Consider the following 17,500-nt stretch of genomic DNA (forward strand, 5'->3'; position numbering starts at 1 on the left):
TCCAAGGACTCGACTATGCGCCGACCGCGAGGCTCGAACCCAGGACCTTCCGATCCGAAAGCGAGTGTCATACCACTAGACCACATAGCCACTAATCGTACTCAAAGCGCTTTAGAAGGGATCCCTAGCCTAAAGCAACACTTAACACGTAAGACGAGACACGACGCCTGTTAGGCGGTATTACACTTTATTTTTTCGACAGAGACAACGCTGTTAACTCATTTTATACCCGAGTCCGCCCGGTTTGAGAAGAATGTAAGTAAAGAGCTTTTTTCCAGACTCAACAATGCGCCGCTCAGAGCGGGACTCGAACCCTGGACCTTCCGGTCCGAAGGCGAGTGCCATACCACTAGATCACATAGTCGCACAACTCTCTTCCTTTCTCTCTATCCCCATCTATATGATCCAATGCTGAAAGGTGTATATTGCCAGAGTGAATTTAGGCTTTTAGAGCTATAAGGCCCCTGTGTGTTAAATTAATGAACAGTGGCAATTGCTTGCTGTCCTTTTGATAGGACACCAGTCTTATCGCAAAACACTCTGTTATTCCTAATGGACTCAGCTACCTAATCGCCGTTGAGTTGACTGGAGTTATGAGCAAAATGTATTTCCTAAGGGTTTGTCACATGGCACAGATCGTGGGGCTTGCTGTCTAGTTTCAAATGCCGGTTCGAAACCCAGTTTATGTCACTTTGCGAGTCCAAGACCGTGTAGCAATACACGCACGACACACTCTATAAAAATATTTAATATTAATATTAATATTAATATAATAATTCGAGAAAGAAGGGAAGTTTAACTCACTCAATCCTAGAGATTTTCCTACTTTTCAAAATTTGAAAAAATGTATTAAAAATAAACATATACATAGATAGCTTTATTAAACTATCATTAACATGTAAAAAAAACTAAAAACATTAACTTTTATACTACGCCTATAATTTGTCTCAGAACAATGTAATAAATATCTATGGGGTAAAAGTAACCCGGGTAAACTACGGATATAGTCGGTGTTAGGATTGAGTGAGTTAATGGCGCTAGAGTCATTTTATTGCCTGGGAAAGTAAGATGACGATAGGCAAACATCAGTGAGAGAAGAGAGAAAATAGAAAATATATATTATTACAATATAATATTATACAATGTCATTCATAATTTAGTTGTGTTTTTTGCTCGAAGAATAAATATGACCCACCCTCTCAAAACGGCATCATGTCGGCGTGAGCCAGATGCCTGAAATTTAATTTATAGAAAAAAGAATGAGACCTTTGTTAAGTTTTGTTTTTAGTGATTTTTTAAAAAATAATATCTTAAATAACATTTTTTCTATTTTATTTATTTTTTTCTAAATTCATTAATTTATTTTTGGTTTTTATTTGAGGAAAAGTATTTGGGGTGGGGAGGGATAATTTTTAATGTGAATTTTGCTGGTATTTCACCCCGATATGATACCAGTTAGAGGCGGTGGGTCACAAATGACCCCAAGCCATTTGTGACCCTACGCCTCGAAGCGGTATTAAGTCGGGATTTGGAAAACGAAGAAAACCGGTTTTAAAGTGGAAATGGTCAAAATGATCAAATTTCAGTTTTTGGTTGTTTCATAAACTACAATCATTTTTCTACCTGAAAACATAATAATTCAACACAAGTATTGACGATAAGCTATTTATATTTAAAGTTTAAAAAAGCAACTATCGGTGAAATATTGAAAACAAGAATTGACTTTCTCTCATTTCCAAGGCTGCACTTGCCAATACTAGTTAATAACAAATACTTTGACCTCAAACTTTAGCCTCGTTGGTTTTTAAAGTTCGTGTTGCTCTACTTATCACTGATGCACTTTTAGCACTCTCTCTCTCAAACACACACACACACACACACACACACACACACACACACACTACAACCACCACCACCGCATCTTCATCACGACCACTACTACTATAATCACCACCACCACCTCATCAACACTGGCACTACTACTTCAACCACCACCACCACATCATTATCACTACTACTACAACCACCACCACCACATCATCATCACTACCACTACTACTACTACAACCACCACCACCACCACATCGTCATAACTACTACAACCACTACCACTACATCATCATTACTACTACAACCACCCACACAACATCATCACCACTACTACAACCACAGTCAACACCACCACCACCACCACATCATCATCAATACCACTACTACTACTAAAACAACCATTATGACATCATCATCATCATCACTACTACTACTACTACTACTACTACTACTACTACTACTACTACTACTACTACTACTACTACTACTAATACTACTACTACTATACTACTACTATACTACTACTACTACTACTACTACTACTACTACTACTACTACTACTACTACTACTACAACCACCAACACAACATCATCCTCACTACCATCATTATGTTTTGGAGCTTTTCTTCACTTGAAATAAGGAAACTTTGGGGTTGTATTTGGCAATGTGCTCATATATCAGAAAATATTTGTATTCAGTTATCTATTTCGATCTATACAATATGTAAACACAATACCAAATATCATCCCAATTCCCTTTTTGTGTGTGCGGAAATTCCTCTTTCGGTATTGAAATTCCTCCGAGTGGTGTCTGAAATTCCTGTGAGTCAAATTGAAAATTGGCGTCTCTGCAAATTTTACTATTCCCGTATCTGAGGAGTTATCTTTGCCCCATTGATTTGATTATGTGTGAAAACGGTGCCTCACTTCAAAGTCGATTTTCTCAAAACTTGGTTTTTACACTCTCCCTATGTCAAACGGTCATAGTTGGGCAATGAATAATCAGAATTGTATAAATTTGGTATCAAAATTTTAAGCATAATATAAGCTATGATCGTCTACCAAAACCCCAAAATTGAAAAATCCGACTTAATACCGTTTCGAGGCGGAGGGTCACATTTGATAACTGTTTCTTTGAATTAAAATATACGTTGTGAAGTCGCTATTGAAATAGAATGTGATCAATTGTTACCCTTTTTTTTTTTGTTATGAGGTTTTGCTTATTTAGCTGTTTATAAAATTGACGTATCTGAATGATGATTGTGTAATAACTTGATAATATCAGTGTGTCGAGTTCACGCACTTTGACCTACTATTTCCAAGAGTGATTACCCATACTGCTGTGGTCTCATTGCTGATTCTAACCAACACAAACTGTTACTGTGTTTTTTTATTATAACAAAAATCAGACATGTAACTTTCGTACGAGCAATTATATACCTATAATATATTATATAATATAGCTTTGGCTTGAATCGATGTCACCACTAATTTCCCTACTATGTATAAACTGACCCGTCCTCACTTAGCATTAAAATTATTATTTTCATTTTGAAAAAATAGCCGCTCAATTCTGGGGTTTTTTTTTCTTCAATGTGTCATATGAATAAAGAAATATGAATAATCCTAAAACCTTTTTTCAAAAGTAGATTCGGCAAAAAAGTGGCTGGAATGATTTTTGTTTTTGTTTTTTGTTTTTTACATTTAAACCAATTCTTAAAATTAAATTATAAATAGAGAATAATATTAATTTTATAAAAATTAGTTACAACAAAAAGCTAATTGAGTTGCAATCATTTCCAAGAACCACGACTCTTGATGGCGACGCCGTTTTTATCATAGACTCATTATGAAAGCGAAATCCCCCAAAACGGGAGGGAAAGAGTTCCGTCCATGAAACGAATATTTTTTGTATTCGTGGATAGCTCACACGGTAGAGCCACGCTCTCACCTGCCAGGTGGAGTTGTCGTACCAATAAGGTCGCAGGTTCAAACCCCACCACCGCCGCGAAAAAATTTTTATTCTCTATTGTCTTCTGGCACTTTTCTACTCACTTCATATCTTGTTGTTACCAACATAAGTGCCTGCTCCACTCACTTTTCTGAATTAAAAATTCACCCCATATACCGGAGCATACTCAATGTCTCAATCGTTTCTATGTTATATGTTTGTGTTGAGAATATTGGCTATTAAGCTTAACTGCTGGTCAAAAATAACTTCGCGATGGTTGTGCGCGAGCGAGCCTGCGATCTCCAAGAAGTGGGTGAGAGAGGTCTCTAGAAATATGACTTGGGTTTGAAACGAATATTTTTTGTATTCGTGGATAGCTCACACGGTAGAGCCACGCTCTCACCTGCCAGGCGGAGTTGTCGTACCAATAAGGTCGCAGGTTCAAACCCCACCACCGCCGCGAAAATTTTTTTATTCTCTATTGTCTTCTGGCACTTTTCTACTCACTTCATATCCTATAATTCTTGACATTCTGCTGTCACTGATTTTTGGTCTCGTGCTTACCTCAGTGTCATCATTCATTTCACGTGACTCGACGTGGCAGTGACCACCGTAAACAATTAATTAAACCCGTTTTCGCAGACCTTATCTTTAATTCCTACAGTATCTGAATCCTGAGTCATAAATGGTTATGTAATGTCACCGTCTATTCTCGTTACACAACGTTAGTACTTTTGTTTACAAGAGGACTGTGTTATCTACTGCTAGGGCAAGGTGACCGCAATGAACTACTGACCTAACATGCCTCGCGAACTCGCGAGTCCGGCCGGCGCGTCCGGCGTAGTAGTAGTAGTAGTAGTAGTGACAACAAGATATGAAGTGAGTAGAAAAGTGCCAGAAGACAATAGAGAATAAAAAAAAATTTTTCGCGGCGGTGGTGGGGTTTGAACCTGCGACCTTATTGGTACGACAACTCCGCCTGGCAGGTGAGAGCGTGGCTCTACCGTGTGAGCTATCCACGAACACAAAAATATTCGTTTCAAACCCAAAGTCATTTCTAGATCCCTCTCTCACCCACTTCTTGAGATCGCCGATTCGTTCACCACCATCGCGAAGTAATTTTGACCAGCAGTTAAGCTTAATAGCCAATATTCTCATCACAAACATATAACATAGAAACGATTGAGACATTGAGTATGCTCCGGTGTATGGGGTGAATTTTTAATTCAGAAAAGTGAGTGGAGCAGGCACTTATGTTGGTAACAACAAGATATGAAGTGAGTAGAAAAGTGCCAGAAGACAATAGAGAATAAAATTTATTTTTTTTTCGCGGCGGTGGTGGGGTTTGAACCTGCGACCTTATTGGTACGACAACTCCGCCTGGCAGGTGAGAGCGTGGCTCTACCGTGTGAGCTATCCACGAACACAAAAATATTCGTTTCAAACCCAAATCATAGTCCCCATTCTGAATCCTCTCCACCATCCATTTTGACCAAACTTCTGAGTCCCTTCTTCACTCACTCATATCTTTGACCAACATAATGCCTGCACTCCACTCACTTTTCTGAATTAAAAATTCACCCATCACTCGAGCATTTCTCAAATGTCTCAACGTGTCTATATCATGTTAATGTTTATGTTTTGATGAGAATATTGGCTATTAAGCTTAACTGCTGGTCAAAATTACTTCGCGATGGTGGTGAACGAATCGGCGATCTCAAGAAGTGGGTGAGAGAGGCATCTAGAAATGACTTTGGGTTTGAAACGAATATTTTTGTGTTCGTGGATAGCTCACACGGTAGAGCCACGCTCTCACCTGCCAGGCGGAGTTGTCGTACCAATAAGGTCGCAGGTTCAAACCCCACCACCGCCGCGAAAAAATTTTTTTTATTCTCTATTGTCTTCTGGCACTTTTCTACTCACTTCATATCTTGTTGTTACCAACATAAGTGCCTGCTCCACTCACTTTCTGAATTAAAAATTCACCCCATACACCGGAGCATACTCAATGTCTCAATCGTTTCTATGTTATATGTTTGTGATGAGAATATTGGCTATTAAGCTTAACTGCTGGTCAAAATTACTTCGCGATGGTGGTGAACGAATCGGCGATCTCAAGAAGTGGGTGAGAGAGGGATCTAGAAATGACTTTGGGTTTGAAACGAATATTTTTGTGTTCGTGGATAGCTCACACGGTAGAGCCACGCTCTCACCTGCCAGGCGGAGTTGTCGTACCAATAAGGTCGCAGGTTCAAACCCCACCACCGCCGCGAAAAAAATTTTTTATTCTCTATTGTCTTCTGGCACTTTTCTACTCACTTCATATCTTGTTGTTACCAACATAAGTGCCTGCTCCACTCACTTTTCTGAATTAAAAATTCACCCCATACACCGGAGCATACTCAATGTCTCAATCGTTTCTATGTTATATGTTTGTGATGAGAATATTGGCTATTAAGCTTAACTGCTGGTCAAAATTACTTCGCGATGGTGGTGAACGAATCGGCGATCTCAAGAAGTGGGTGAGAGAGGGATCTAGAAATGACTTTGGGTTTGAAACGAATATTTTTGTGTTCGTGGATAGCTCACACGGTAGAGCCACGCTCTCACCTGCCAGGCGGAGTTGTCGTACCAATAAGGTCGCAGGTTCAAACCCCACCACCGCCGCGAAAAAAAAAATAATTTTTATTCTCTATTGTCTTCTGGCACTTTTCTACTCACTTCATATCTTGTTGTTACCAACATAAGTGCCTGCTCCACTCACTTTTCTGAATTAAAAATTCACCCCATACACCGGAGCATACTCAATGTCTCAATCGTTTCTATGTTATATGTTTGTGATGAAATATTGGCTATTAAGCTTAACTGCTGGTCAAAATTACTTCGCGATGGTGGTGAACGAATCGGCGATCTCAAGAAGTGGGTGAGAGAGGGATCTAGAAATGACTTTGGGTTTGAAACGAATATTTTTGTGTTCGTGGATAGCTCACACGGTAGAGCCACGCTCTCACCTGCCAGGCGGAGTTGTCGTACCAATAAGGTCGCAGGTTCAAACCCCACCACCGCCGCGACAAAGAAAAAAATTTTTATTCTCTATTGTCTTCTGGCACTTTTCTACTCACTTCATATCTTGTTGTTACCAACATAAGTGCCTGCTCCACTCACTTTTCTGAATTAGTAGTAGTAGTGGTAGTAGTAGTGGTAGTATTAGTAGTAGTAGTAGCTGTAGTGGCAGTTGTTGCAAGTGGAGGTGAGTGGTGGTCAATCCTAGTGTTGAGTCCGCGTGGAGTCAGCGCCCAACGACTTGATCCTACGGTTCATATAAACCGCTTGCGTGTCAAAACGACACGTAAAAGTACTGTCACGTGATTATTTTTCTCCACGAATCAGCGTGAGGCGGTAGACGGAGAGGAACCTCCCTGACCATTGTCTACTGATAGAAGAAGTCACTGTCCCTGACCCATTTTTAAACCTGCCTGTTCCCAACCTGGTGCAAAAAAACAAAACTCGCCGTCCGGCCGAGGTAACAGCGGTTTAGTTACCTCCTGACCCAGGGATCTCAACTGTGATGGTCGTGGGGATGAAGGGGAGGATTTATTTATTTATTTTGGTTGGTAGCTGACTGGCAATTTTTATAAACCGAAAACTAGATAGATCTAGGGGCAGCGTGGCTCAGCGGTTCGGTCTTTGCTTCGTACCCGAAAGGTACCGAGTTCGATTACCCGCTGCGCACTGTGGCCTTGGGCAAGTCACCTCGCCCTAGCTCAATTTGCGGCGCTGTACTGCGGCTGACGCCTGGGTTATTCCGGTCTTCCCTTGGAATAGACCCTTGAGACAAATTTCCCCTATGGGATGAATAAAGGGAATTTTATTTAGTTTATTATTTTTATTTACCTAAATGAGCCAATAAGGTGGAAAGAAAAGTAAGATGAGTAAATGTGACTCATATAAAAAGAGGCAACAGAAAACAAACACAGTTTCGGTCTTGTCCTTCGTCAGGGGCAATCAACAAGACACAAACATATATATACTTACAAAAATGGAAGACGCGGGATGGAGGGGATGATGTAATAATTTTACTGGCCATGGCTTCACACACAGCGTGTTTATTTTGGTGAAATTGTTTTTACTTGTCATTCAAAATGAATATGAAAGTCAAACACGGCTGTGAAATTAGTTCTATACGTTTGGTAAGGATCTTTATAACTTCTTATTTTTTATAGAGTTAAAACGTCACTTACGACATTGTCATTCGTTAGTGCCAGTGCTTACATGTTTTATGCGTAATAATAATAATAATAATAATAATAATAATAATAATAATAATAATTTAATATAATATAATAATAATAATATTATTATATTATTATTATTATTATTATTATTATTATTATTATTATTATTATTATTATTACTCATAAAAGCGGATGGCAAAAAAAAACAATAACAAAGACCTGAGTGACGTCATCTTCGAACTATCTATAGATAGTATGCAGATGACGTCACTCAGACCTTTGTTATGGTTTTTGCCATCCGCGTTTGTGAGTTGTTCTCACTAAACTGTATTAACCAGACTATAAAAGTTCATGGTTACACAGAGTTTGTGTGTTGGTCCGTTATACTTCCGGATGGCAATGTTGTGAACTCCTTGGCCAAGCGCATTCTATCTATAGGAACTAACAGGAAGTGTAATTCTGTCATTGGTTAGGTAACTCAATCATTATGCTGAATTTAGCATTGAACATGTTAAGTCATTGATTGACCCATCATTGAATGGAAATACTCTCAAACCAAAGAAAAATATTATCCATTACAACAATGTTAAGTTAAGCCCCTACTCCGTTCTTTCGTTCAGTTATGAAACAAATAAGAGCAAGCAGGTCCTTGGGTATGGGCCATACAAATGTTCATTTAGAGGAAAGGAAATTGATATCACTCAGCTCTTTGTTGTTGTTTTTATCTTGCCACGCCAGACATTTTTATGAGTAGTTCTCACTAAACTATATTAAGCAGAATATAAACGGTTCAGGTTACACATACTTGGCGCCATAATACGCTTCAGCAGTCATGACATCACTTCCCTCGAAATGACGCATGGTAACTTAGTAACTGGCTCTAATCTATCGGAACAATGGCGGACGCCCTTATGAAATATTTCTCCGACGAGCATAAAAGTGTATCCAGAGGAGAAAAACATTATAAATATGATCTTGTTTTGACTTTTATACATTCTAATCACATGATATATGAAAAGTTCTACCAGCATGAAGAATAAAAAGAACCGATTTTCTTTCTTTAGAACCACGATGGCCCTCATTGCTGGGCGACGTGACGTCAGACTCCAATTTCGTAAAATTTGATGCTTATTTATTGTTATTCGACTGACCTGCTTCTTTTTTTTATGACCGTTTAATGAACGCATGTCAAAATCTTACACTCCAAAATAAAAAAAATGGCGTACCTACACAGATTCTGAGGAGAGAAAAATCTTTTCTTTTTTTTTTTTTTTTTTTTGTGAATCTCGAATGAAAAAGAAAAAACAAAGGTTACATCATTATGGTTTTGTAGAAATGTAAACAAAATAGAATTAGAGCCTGTTCAACGTGCATTGTATTTTTAAGACCATGGGTCGGCATCTCAGGTTGCAAATCGTTTTTGCTGTTCAAGGTCAACAACAACAAGGCAATTTCACAAGGAGACATTCGGAACTTTATTCATTCCACGATGCGACTTGTTTAGACCTACATGCAGTCAAACGGAGGTCACACGCGCTGCTTATGAACGGAACAGTACTCCCCTTTGGAAACCTGCGTCGTTTTTTTTGTTTTTTTTTGTTTTTGTTTTGTGTGTGTGTGTGTGTGTGTGTGTGTGTGTGTGTGTGTGTGTGTGCATATATAATGAAGACGTCTATGCTTTTGTGGTCTTCGTTTTGAGGATGACTTTTGTTTACAAGGATATAATTGCTTTGTACTGATTTGATTGTAACAATTTTAATGTCATTGAACTTGTATTGAATTACTCTTTTTTTTGTGATATGCAAAACAATTAAGTTCATAAATATGCTTGAAAGCTGTTACTGGTTAAAACAGCGTTGCGTTAATTGATGGTTCCTCTGTGACCTGTTGTGGCTCTCCTGCCTGTCAAGATATGGATGCCTTTTAAACTTTTATCTTATAGATAGTTCGAAGATGACGTCACTCGGGCCTTTGTTATTGTTTATGCCATCCGCGTTTGTGAGTTGTTCTCACTAAACTGTATTAACCAGACTATAAAAGTTCATGGTTACACAGAGTTTGTGTGTTGGTCCGTTATACTTCCGGATGGCAATGTTGTGAACTCCTTGGCCAAGCGCATTCTATCTATAGTACGAGCCGTCAGTTCTTCAATCAACATACAGTGCTTACATATTTGAAAAGTACATCAGTTATCGTATATTTTATTAAAACGAGTCGAATAAACATTTAACTTGTTTAATTTTTGACTCGAAAATTTAAAATAAAGTATAGATAGAATGAAGTTGACGTCACTCAAGCCTTTGTTATTGTATTTTGCCATCCACGTTTGTGAGTAATACTCACTTAACTGTATTAATCAGACTACAGATAGAATGCGCTTGGCCAAGGAGTTCACAACATTGCCATTGTTGGTATAACGGACTGTAACAAAGTGACCGTTGCCCCGATGTTACTTAAGCGCCAGAGTGAGTTCGCAATGCGTCCACTACGCACTCAGTCCGTCGCCTTTACCTATTATTGTCAATGAACACAAACAGGGACGTAACACACCGACAAGCAAACAAGTGATGTACAGTTTTATATCAAATGGTTTATTTATGTATTGAGTAAAGAGGAATAATGCAAGAAAAGGAAAAGAAGTAGGTCTTATTTATATAAAGTAGCAATGATGTATTACAGAATAAAGGGTTGGAATATGTAGATAGAGCAGAAGAGATAATGAAGAGAATAATTAAAGAAGAACAGAAATCACAAAATATAATATAGATTTATCTAATACTGAATCTCTAAGGCGCCCTTACCTTAATTTAGCATCTAATCTAACACATAACATGACGACAGCAACCAAGGCAGGACAGCAAAGATGATAAGTATAGTTTCCGATGGATGAGGAATGTCTTATCAAATGTTTATCGATCAAATGTGTAAAATTGTTTTCTTTCGTTCACAAATAAGCACTGTTCCTTGTATTGTTAATGTTTCTTTGATTTCTTCAAATTATTAATGTTTGATTTCAAATCAACGTTAAAACAGCCTCACGGCAACCTTAGGTCAACCTCAAGCCAACTGGCTTCACAGAGCCAGTAAAACAATCTTAATTAAAATAAAAAGCCTCAAAGGCGTCACAATAACGACTTGGACGGAGAAATACTGCCACAAACAGTATCACCGCTGCCACAAACAGCATAAACTTTAAGAATTTATTTATTATAATTTTAGTGCTCTCTTCGAGTCACTAGCACGTCCGTCCAAGCCGGAGTCTTCAGTTCAACTGATCAAAATATCAGAATCTACAATTGCACCCTTGTTCAACGAAACATTCTGATTGGTCGAAATCTTAAATAATAGAACTAAATTAAGGACACCCACCTCTAACACCAAACTTCCGTTCCAACCCATCCCATATCAAATTCATTAACGGATAGTTTGCAATGCTTTAGAAATTTCATTACAACAAACCTATCAAATTACCCAAAAATCGAGCCCCCATGATGCACGTACATCCTTTCTCAAGGTAAAACTTAAGACTCGATGACAACAACAATGACGGAAAACACGGGGACATCAAAGCTCACCACAATGACTTTAATCTGGGTATCAACCCTTACACCACAGTTATTTACAATGACTCATCTGGAAATCCACCTCTAAATCTTAGTTATTTAAACTGACTTATCCATCAACCCCTGACATAAATCAACCCCTGACACGGACCAACACACAAACTCTGTGTAACCATGAACTTTTATAGTCTGGTTAATACAGTTTAGTGAGAACAACTCACAAACGCGGATGGCAAAAACAATAACAAAGGCCTGAGTGACGTCATCTTCGAACTATCTATAGATAGTTCGAAGACGACGTCACTCAGGTTTTTTTAATTGTTTTTTTGCCATCCGCGTTTATGAGTAATGCTCACTGAACTGTATTAACCCGACTATAAACGTTTAAGGATACACACAGTTTTGTGTGTTGGTCCATTATACTTCCGGATGGCAATGTTATGAGCTTCTTAGCCAAGCGCATACTATGTATAAAAGTGCATGGTTACACAGAGTTTTGTGTGTTGGTCCGTTATACTTCCGGATGGCAATGTTGTGAGCTTCTTAGCCAAGCGCCTACAGCTTCTTAGCCAAGCGCCTACTATCTATAGATAGAATGCGCTTGGCCAAGGAGTTCACAACATTGCCATCCGGAAGTATAACGGACCAACACACAAACTCTGTGTAACCATGAATTTTTATCGTCTGGTTAATACCGTTTAGTGAGAACAACTCACAAACGCGGATGGCAAAAACAATAACAAAGGCCTGAGTGACATAATCTTCGAACTATCTATAGGTACTGTGGTCCTGAATTCAACTGCTGACCGTGAACGAAGACGCATCGCCACCTGAAGTGCTTGCATATCACCCGCAGAAAACAGTCCACAGATCCTGAGCATCACTCATAATTTTAACACAGATGGTTTTCAGATGCAATTCCTTTATCAGTGTGTCAAAATATTGTGAGAAATACTCACTAACTGGGCCTGACCTGTTTGTTTGTTTGTTTAACATGTACTCAGGGTATCTCAGGCCTTGTCGTACAGGAAATAAAGAGTCAAGGGGACGAAACGGGGTAGGGAAAATATTCTGATTGGTTAATGCTTAGTAATTTTTTTTTACTAAACGCATGGTATCAATAATGGAAACCTATTAATTTTCAAAAGCCCTCCTCAATAACAACTATAATATTATTACTTGTCGACTAATACTCCCAGCATACATTTGCTAGATACTTCGTTTACTGGTATAAATGAATAATAGCAACCATATGAACCCCAAGGTGAACCTGGTCATGGCGGGTCACGTTTTATATCACGTGCGAAAGAATTATAGTCCGAATAACTCTGCTATCAGTATTATTTTGCACAATATCGTCGTCGTCGTCGTCGTCGTCGCCATCATCATCATCATTATCATCGTCATCGTCGTCATCGTCGTCGTTATCCTCTTTCTCGACGTCTTTGATATTTATCACCCAGTTAAATCACAATTGCTATGCAACTACCTCATACTCTTCCTTATCCGTTCTTGCTATCCTCCTCCTCTTCTTCTTCCTCCTCCTCCTCCTCCTCCTCCTCCTCCTCCTCCTCCTCCTCCTCCTCTCCTCCTCCTCCTCCTCCTCCTCTTTCTATAATCATCATCATCGTCATCATCATCGTCATCGTCATCATCGTCATCATCATCATCCTCTTTCCACCCCCTGCCCCCTTCTCTCCTTTTCAAGCTTCATCGATGTATTTTTAGCTTATCTTGGCTTCTAGTCTTCATGACGAGGCTGAATACATTACAGTTACTACCTTTCTGCTATTGATATCATTGAATAGATTTGACACACACAGACACATGCATACACTACACATACCGATATGGAGAAATACAATTTCACCTTCATATCGGTTACTTTTAGACTGATTGACATATTGTGTGTATGTGTGTATGTATGTGTGTAATATATATATATATATATAATATATATATATATATATATATATATATATATATATATATATATATATATAACCAACAATAGTGCTTTTTAATAAAAGATTCTATTAGTAAAACATTTACGTGTCGTTTTCCTCAACTACTACTCTAGTCTTACGCGTCATAAGTGTTGTTTTTAGCTCGGGACCCCATGTAAAGCGCCTTGAGTACATAAAGTAATGTCATAACAAAGCTCAGTTTTAAATTCTCTTCCCTAGGTCTATTGTATCCTTTCATTATCTTTTATCCATGATCTGGAAAGAAACCATTGAGTTAAGCCCAGGCCCTGCATTATTATTATTATTATTATTATTATTATTATTATTATTATTATTATTATTATTATTATTATTATCATATTATTATTCATCATCACATCATCATCACCATCCATCATCATCATCATCATCATCATCATCATCATCTCATTATTATTATTATTATTATTATTATTATATAGTAGTAGTAGTAGTAGTAGTAGTAGTATAGTAGTATAGTAGTAGTAGTAGTAGTAGTAGTAGTAGTAGTAGTAGTAGTAGTAGTGGTAGTAGTAGTAGTGGTAGTAGTAGTAGTAGTAGTAGTAGTAGTAGTAGTAGTAGTAGTAGTAGTAGTAGTAGTAGTAACAAAGACCTGAGTGACGTCAACTTCGAACTATCTATAAGGTTCTTGTGTCAGGCTATAGATGGTTCGAAGTTGACGTCATTCAGGTCTTTGTTATTATTTTTTGCCATCCGCGTTTATGAGTAATTCTCACTAAATTGTATTAACCTGACTATAAACGAGCATGGTTACACAAAGTTTTGTGTATTGGTCCGTTATACTTCCGGATGGCAATATTGTGACCTCCTTAGCCAAGCGCATACTATCTATATGTTAACGATGGCTACGCTAAGCTGCGCGCTATCTTTCATCTTTATTTATCCTTTTATCGTATCAATCTTATACTACATCGTCGCTTGCTCAAATAATTAATAAACCCCACCCCCTTTATTATTTTTTCACAGAGTCCGGCAATTTCCTTGCCTTGGATTTAGGTGGCACCAATTTTCGAGTCCTCCTGATCCAGCTTGGCAAGGGCGACCTGAAGGTGGAGAGCAAAAACTATGTAGTGCCCCAGAACATCATGGTGGGCACGAGTGCAAAGGTTGGTGGTTCTTTGCAGTTTGTTCAGATGGAAATGGGCAGTGGCCGACGTGCTGTTGTTTGAAGGTCTGATAACTTACATTGTTATATGGGCTCATTGTTGTAATGGAAATACTCTAAAACCAGCACAAGCTATAAACACTGTCCACTCTACAACATTGCTAAATAGAGCCCACAATTGTGTTTGGCTATCAGACCTGCAAATTATGTGCACATCGGCAGTGGTAGTCGTAATTTTGGAGATAAATTAATTAGTAAGACGGAGATGTATTAATAACTGAGCGCTATCGGTCTCGTCTTGGTAGCGAAGTTAAGCGATGAAAGCGATGATGAGCCTGTTCAGTAAAATGATGAGTGATAATGATAGCTGAACTATGACATGGGCATTGTGACACTAGGACATGGAAGCAATGAATAAATAATAGCAACATTTCGTTATTATAATAATGCAGATGAAGCACATCATGACTAATGCTAAATATATAGCAATCTCACATTCAACTATCTTCACATAATTATTATGATGTAAATATTGCTGCTCGAAGCTCAAATAAATAAATAACAATGTGAAATTGAATGTAAGCTTCAATTTAATATACGAAAACAGATAAAATGGACATTTCGGGTTTCCCCTTTATCAACAAAACAGGATGAATGAACCACTAGACACTACAGTTTTGTTGATAAAGGGGAAACCCGAAATGTCCATTTCATCTGTTTTCGTATATTAAATTGAAGCTTAGATTCAATTTCACATTGTTATTTATGACAATTATGATGGGAATCGCGAACAGCTGGTGCACCTCAATATCGATGGTGATTATGGTTACATGATTCTGACGTTCTATGAAATTTATTTAAATTTTGGTCAGAATAATCACTCGCCCTTCAAATATCAGTCGATTAAAATGAAAGGAAGTCTCAGGCTTGAGAATATTTGACAAATTGAGGGTCATTTAAATCGATCGATATTTGAAGGACGAGCGGCGTTCAGGTCAAACAGTTAAAATGTGGTGTTTTTTTTTTTGTTTTTTTTTTTTTTTTTTGTTTCTTTTCCAAAGAGTACTGAAGTTATTGTGCCTGATGATAATATCATAATTGTGACTTTGCGGTTAGTGTGACATCATGTTGATAATATTGTTATTGGTGACGTTGATGGTGGTGGTGACCGCTGATTATACTACTATGGTTGTATAAGCGTTTATGTCATTGACCATCAATGCATGCAACAGTGACCTTTGTTGTTTACACCGCTTGCGATGACTCATTAATTGGATTCCTCCGCGTCTAGGCGCACATATTCGAAGGTCTGATAAACGATCGCAATTTTATGGGCCTGATTTCAGATCGTTGCAGTGGACAATATTTTGCTACGGTTTGATAGTATTTCCATTATATTACTAAGCCCATAACAATTTGAGTTGTCAGACCTGCAAGTAAGAACACGTCGCTCAGTGTCCAATAAATATTTTTTTTAAGCCAACCGTGGAACTGGAGATTACTGAAAATGTGGCCTACCGTCTCAAATCGGTATTATTGAGGCGATGTGTCACTAATAGTTTTCGGGACTAATCACAGGGAGATGGAGTTATCCCAATTTGTTAGGTGTGAAAATGGGACAGAACGTAGCCATCGTTAACTTATAGCCTGACACTGAAAATGGGACAGAGTGTAGCCATCTTTAATTTATATCCTGGCACTGACTAAAAAAAATGACGTCAAAAAGACAAGTTAGTTTATATAACTGAATTCTAATTTTCTTTTAAGGGTTCCAAGAACAGTATTCGTGAGATCTAACTCGCCCCCCCCCCCCCCCCCCCCCCCCATCTCTGTCTTCCATTATTCAATATTTTTTTCAGTTATTTGACCATGTGGCCGACTGCATGCACGAATTCATTACCGAGTATGACCTGAAAGATCAGGAGATACCCCTGGGTTTTTGCTTCTCCTTTGCCTTCAAGCAGAAGGGCTTGAACGAAGCTGTTCTCACAAACTGGAGCAAAGGGTTCAAGTGTACGGGGTTGGAAAATGAAGACATTGTCACTAAGTTCCAGGAAGCACTGACAAGGCGTGGGGTAAGTTCTTGGCCGTCTAATTTATTGTTTTTATATGGAAAATGAATTCATTGATGCTATGCGTTTAGATAAAGTACAACATTCACCAGCCGGATGTAACGTCCCCACACACACACACACACACACCCACACACACACACACAAACAAAAAAACAAAACAAAAACAAAAGAGAAGCGGCGTGTCACATTGGAGGTTTATAGTCTGGTTGATATAATCTAGTTAGAACTAATCACTAAAATCTCTGTCTAAAAACACGAACAAAGAAGTGAATGGCGTCAGTTATATTCTTTCTATTCAACAAGATGTCCAACTTTTTATTACGATTTAATTTTTGCTTAAGATCATAAATTCCTATTTAAACAAATATAGTTTATGTCAATGCATGCATTGCTTCTTCCTTTCTAAATAGAATAAAATTACTCTGACGTCACTCGGCTCTTTATTATTGTTTTTAAACCGCCAGTTGGGTGATAAGTTCTCACTACAGCCTCTCTCTACTATAAACGTTAAAGGTAACGCGTCGTTTTGTGTGCACGGTAGATCTGTTGGGCGGAATAGATGAGTATTTTACCCAAATGCATAGCATCAATAATGGCCACGCTCTTGGCTAGATGTTGAATCGTATAAACTGCTTAACAAAATTCTCCCCAATCAACTGAGGGACGAATGAGTACCGTGACATAAGCCAGTGGCACCATCAGAATACATTTTTAAAGAGGGCACGACGGTTATTT

The 17,500-nt window shown here is 38.3% G+C and overlaps 1 protein-coding gene across 2 annotated transcripts in view; it reads left to right on the top strand.

Moving 5' to 3' along the window:
* LOC144966419 (hexokinase type 2-like) overlaps nucleotides 1–17,500 on the top strand; it is a 45,903-nt gene that overhangs the window by 15,303 nt on the left and 13,100 nt on the right. For both annotated transcript variants that reach the window (XR_013644215.1, XM_078902849.1), the window contains exons 3-4: nucleotides 14,552–14,691; nucleotides 16,550–16,765. Coding sequence is in view for 1 of the 2 variants with exons in the window: in XM_078902849.1 (XP_078758975.1) it covers nucleotides 14,552–14,691; nucleotides 16,550–16,765 (356 nt within the window). In the remaining variant the exon portion in view is untranslated. The remainder of the gene's footprint in view (nucleotides 1–14,551; nucleotides 14,692–16,549; nucleotides 16,766–17,500) is intronic.

This window comes from Berghia stephanieae, chromosome 2, assembly GCF_034508935.2.
Source record: "Berghia stephanieae isolate SIO BIC M18660-M18661 chromosome 2, UCSD_Bste_1.3, whole genome shotgun sequence".
Classification (NCBI taxonomy): domain Eukaryota; kingdom Metazoa; phylum Mollusca; class Gastropoda; order Nudibranchia; family Aeolidiidae; genus Berghia; species Berghia stephanieae.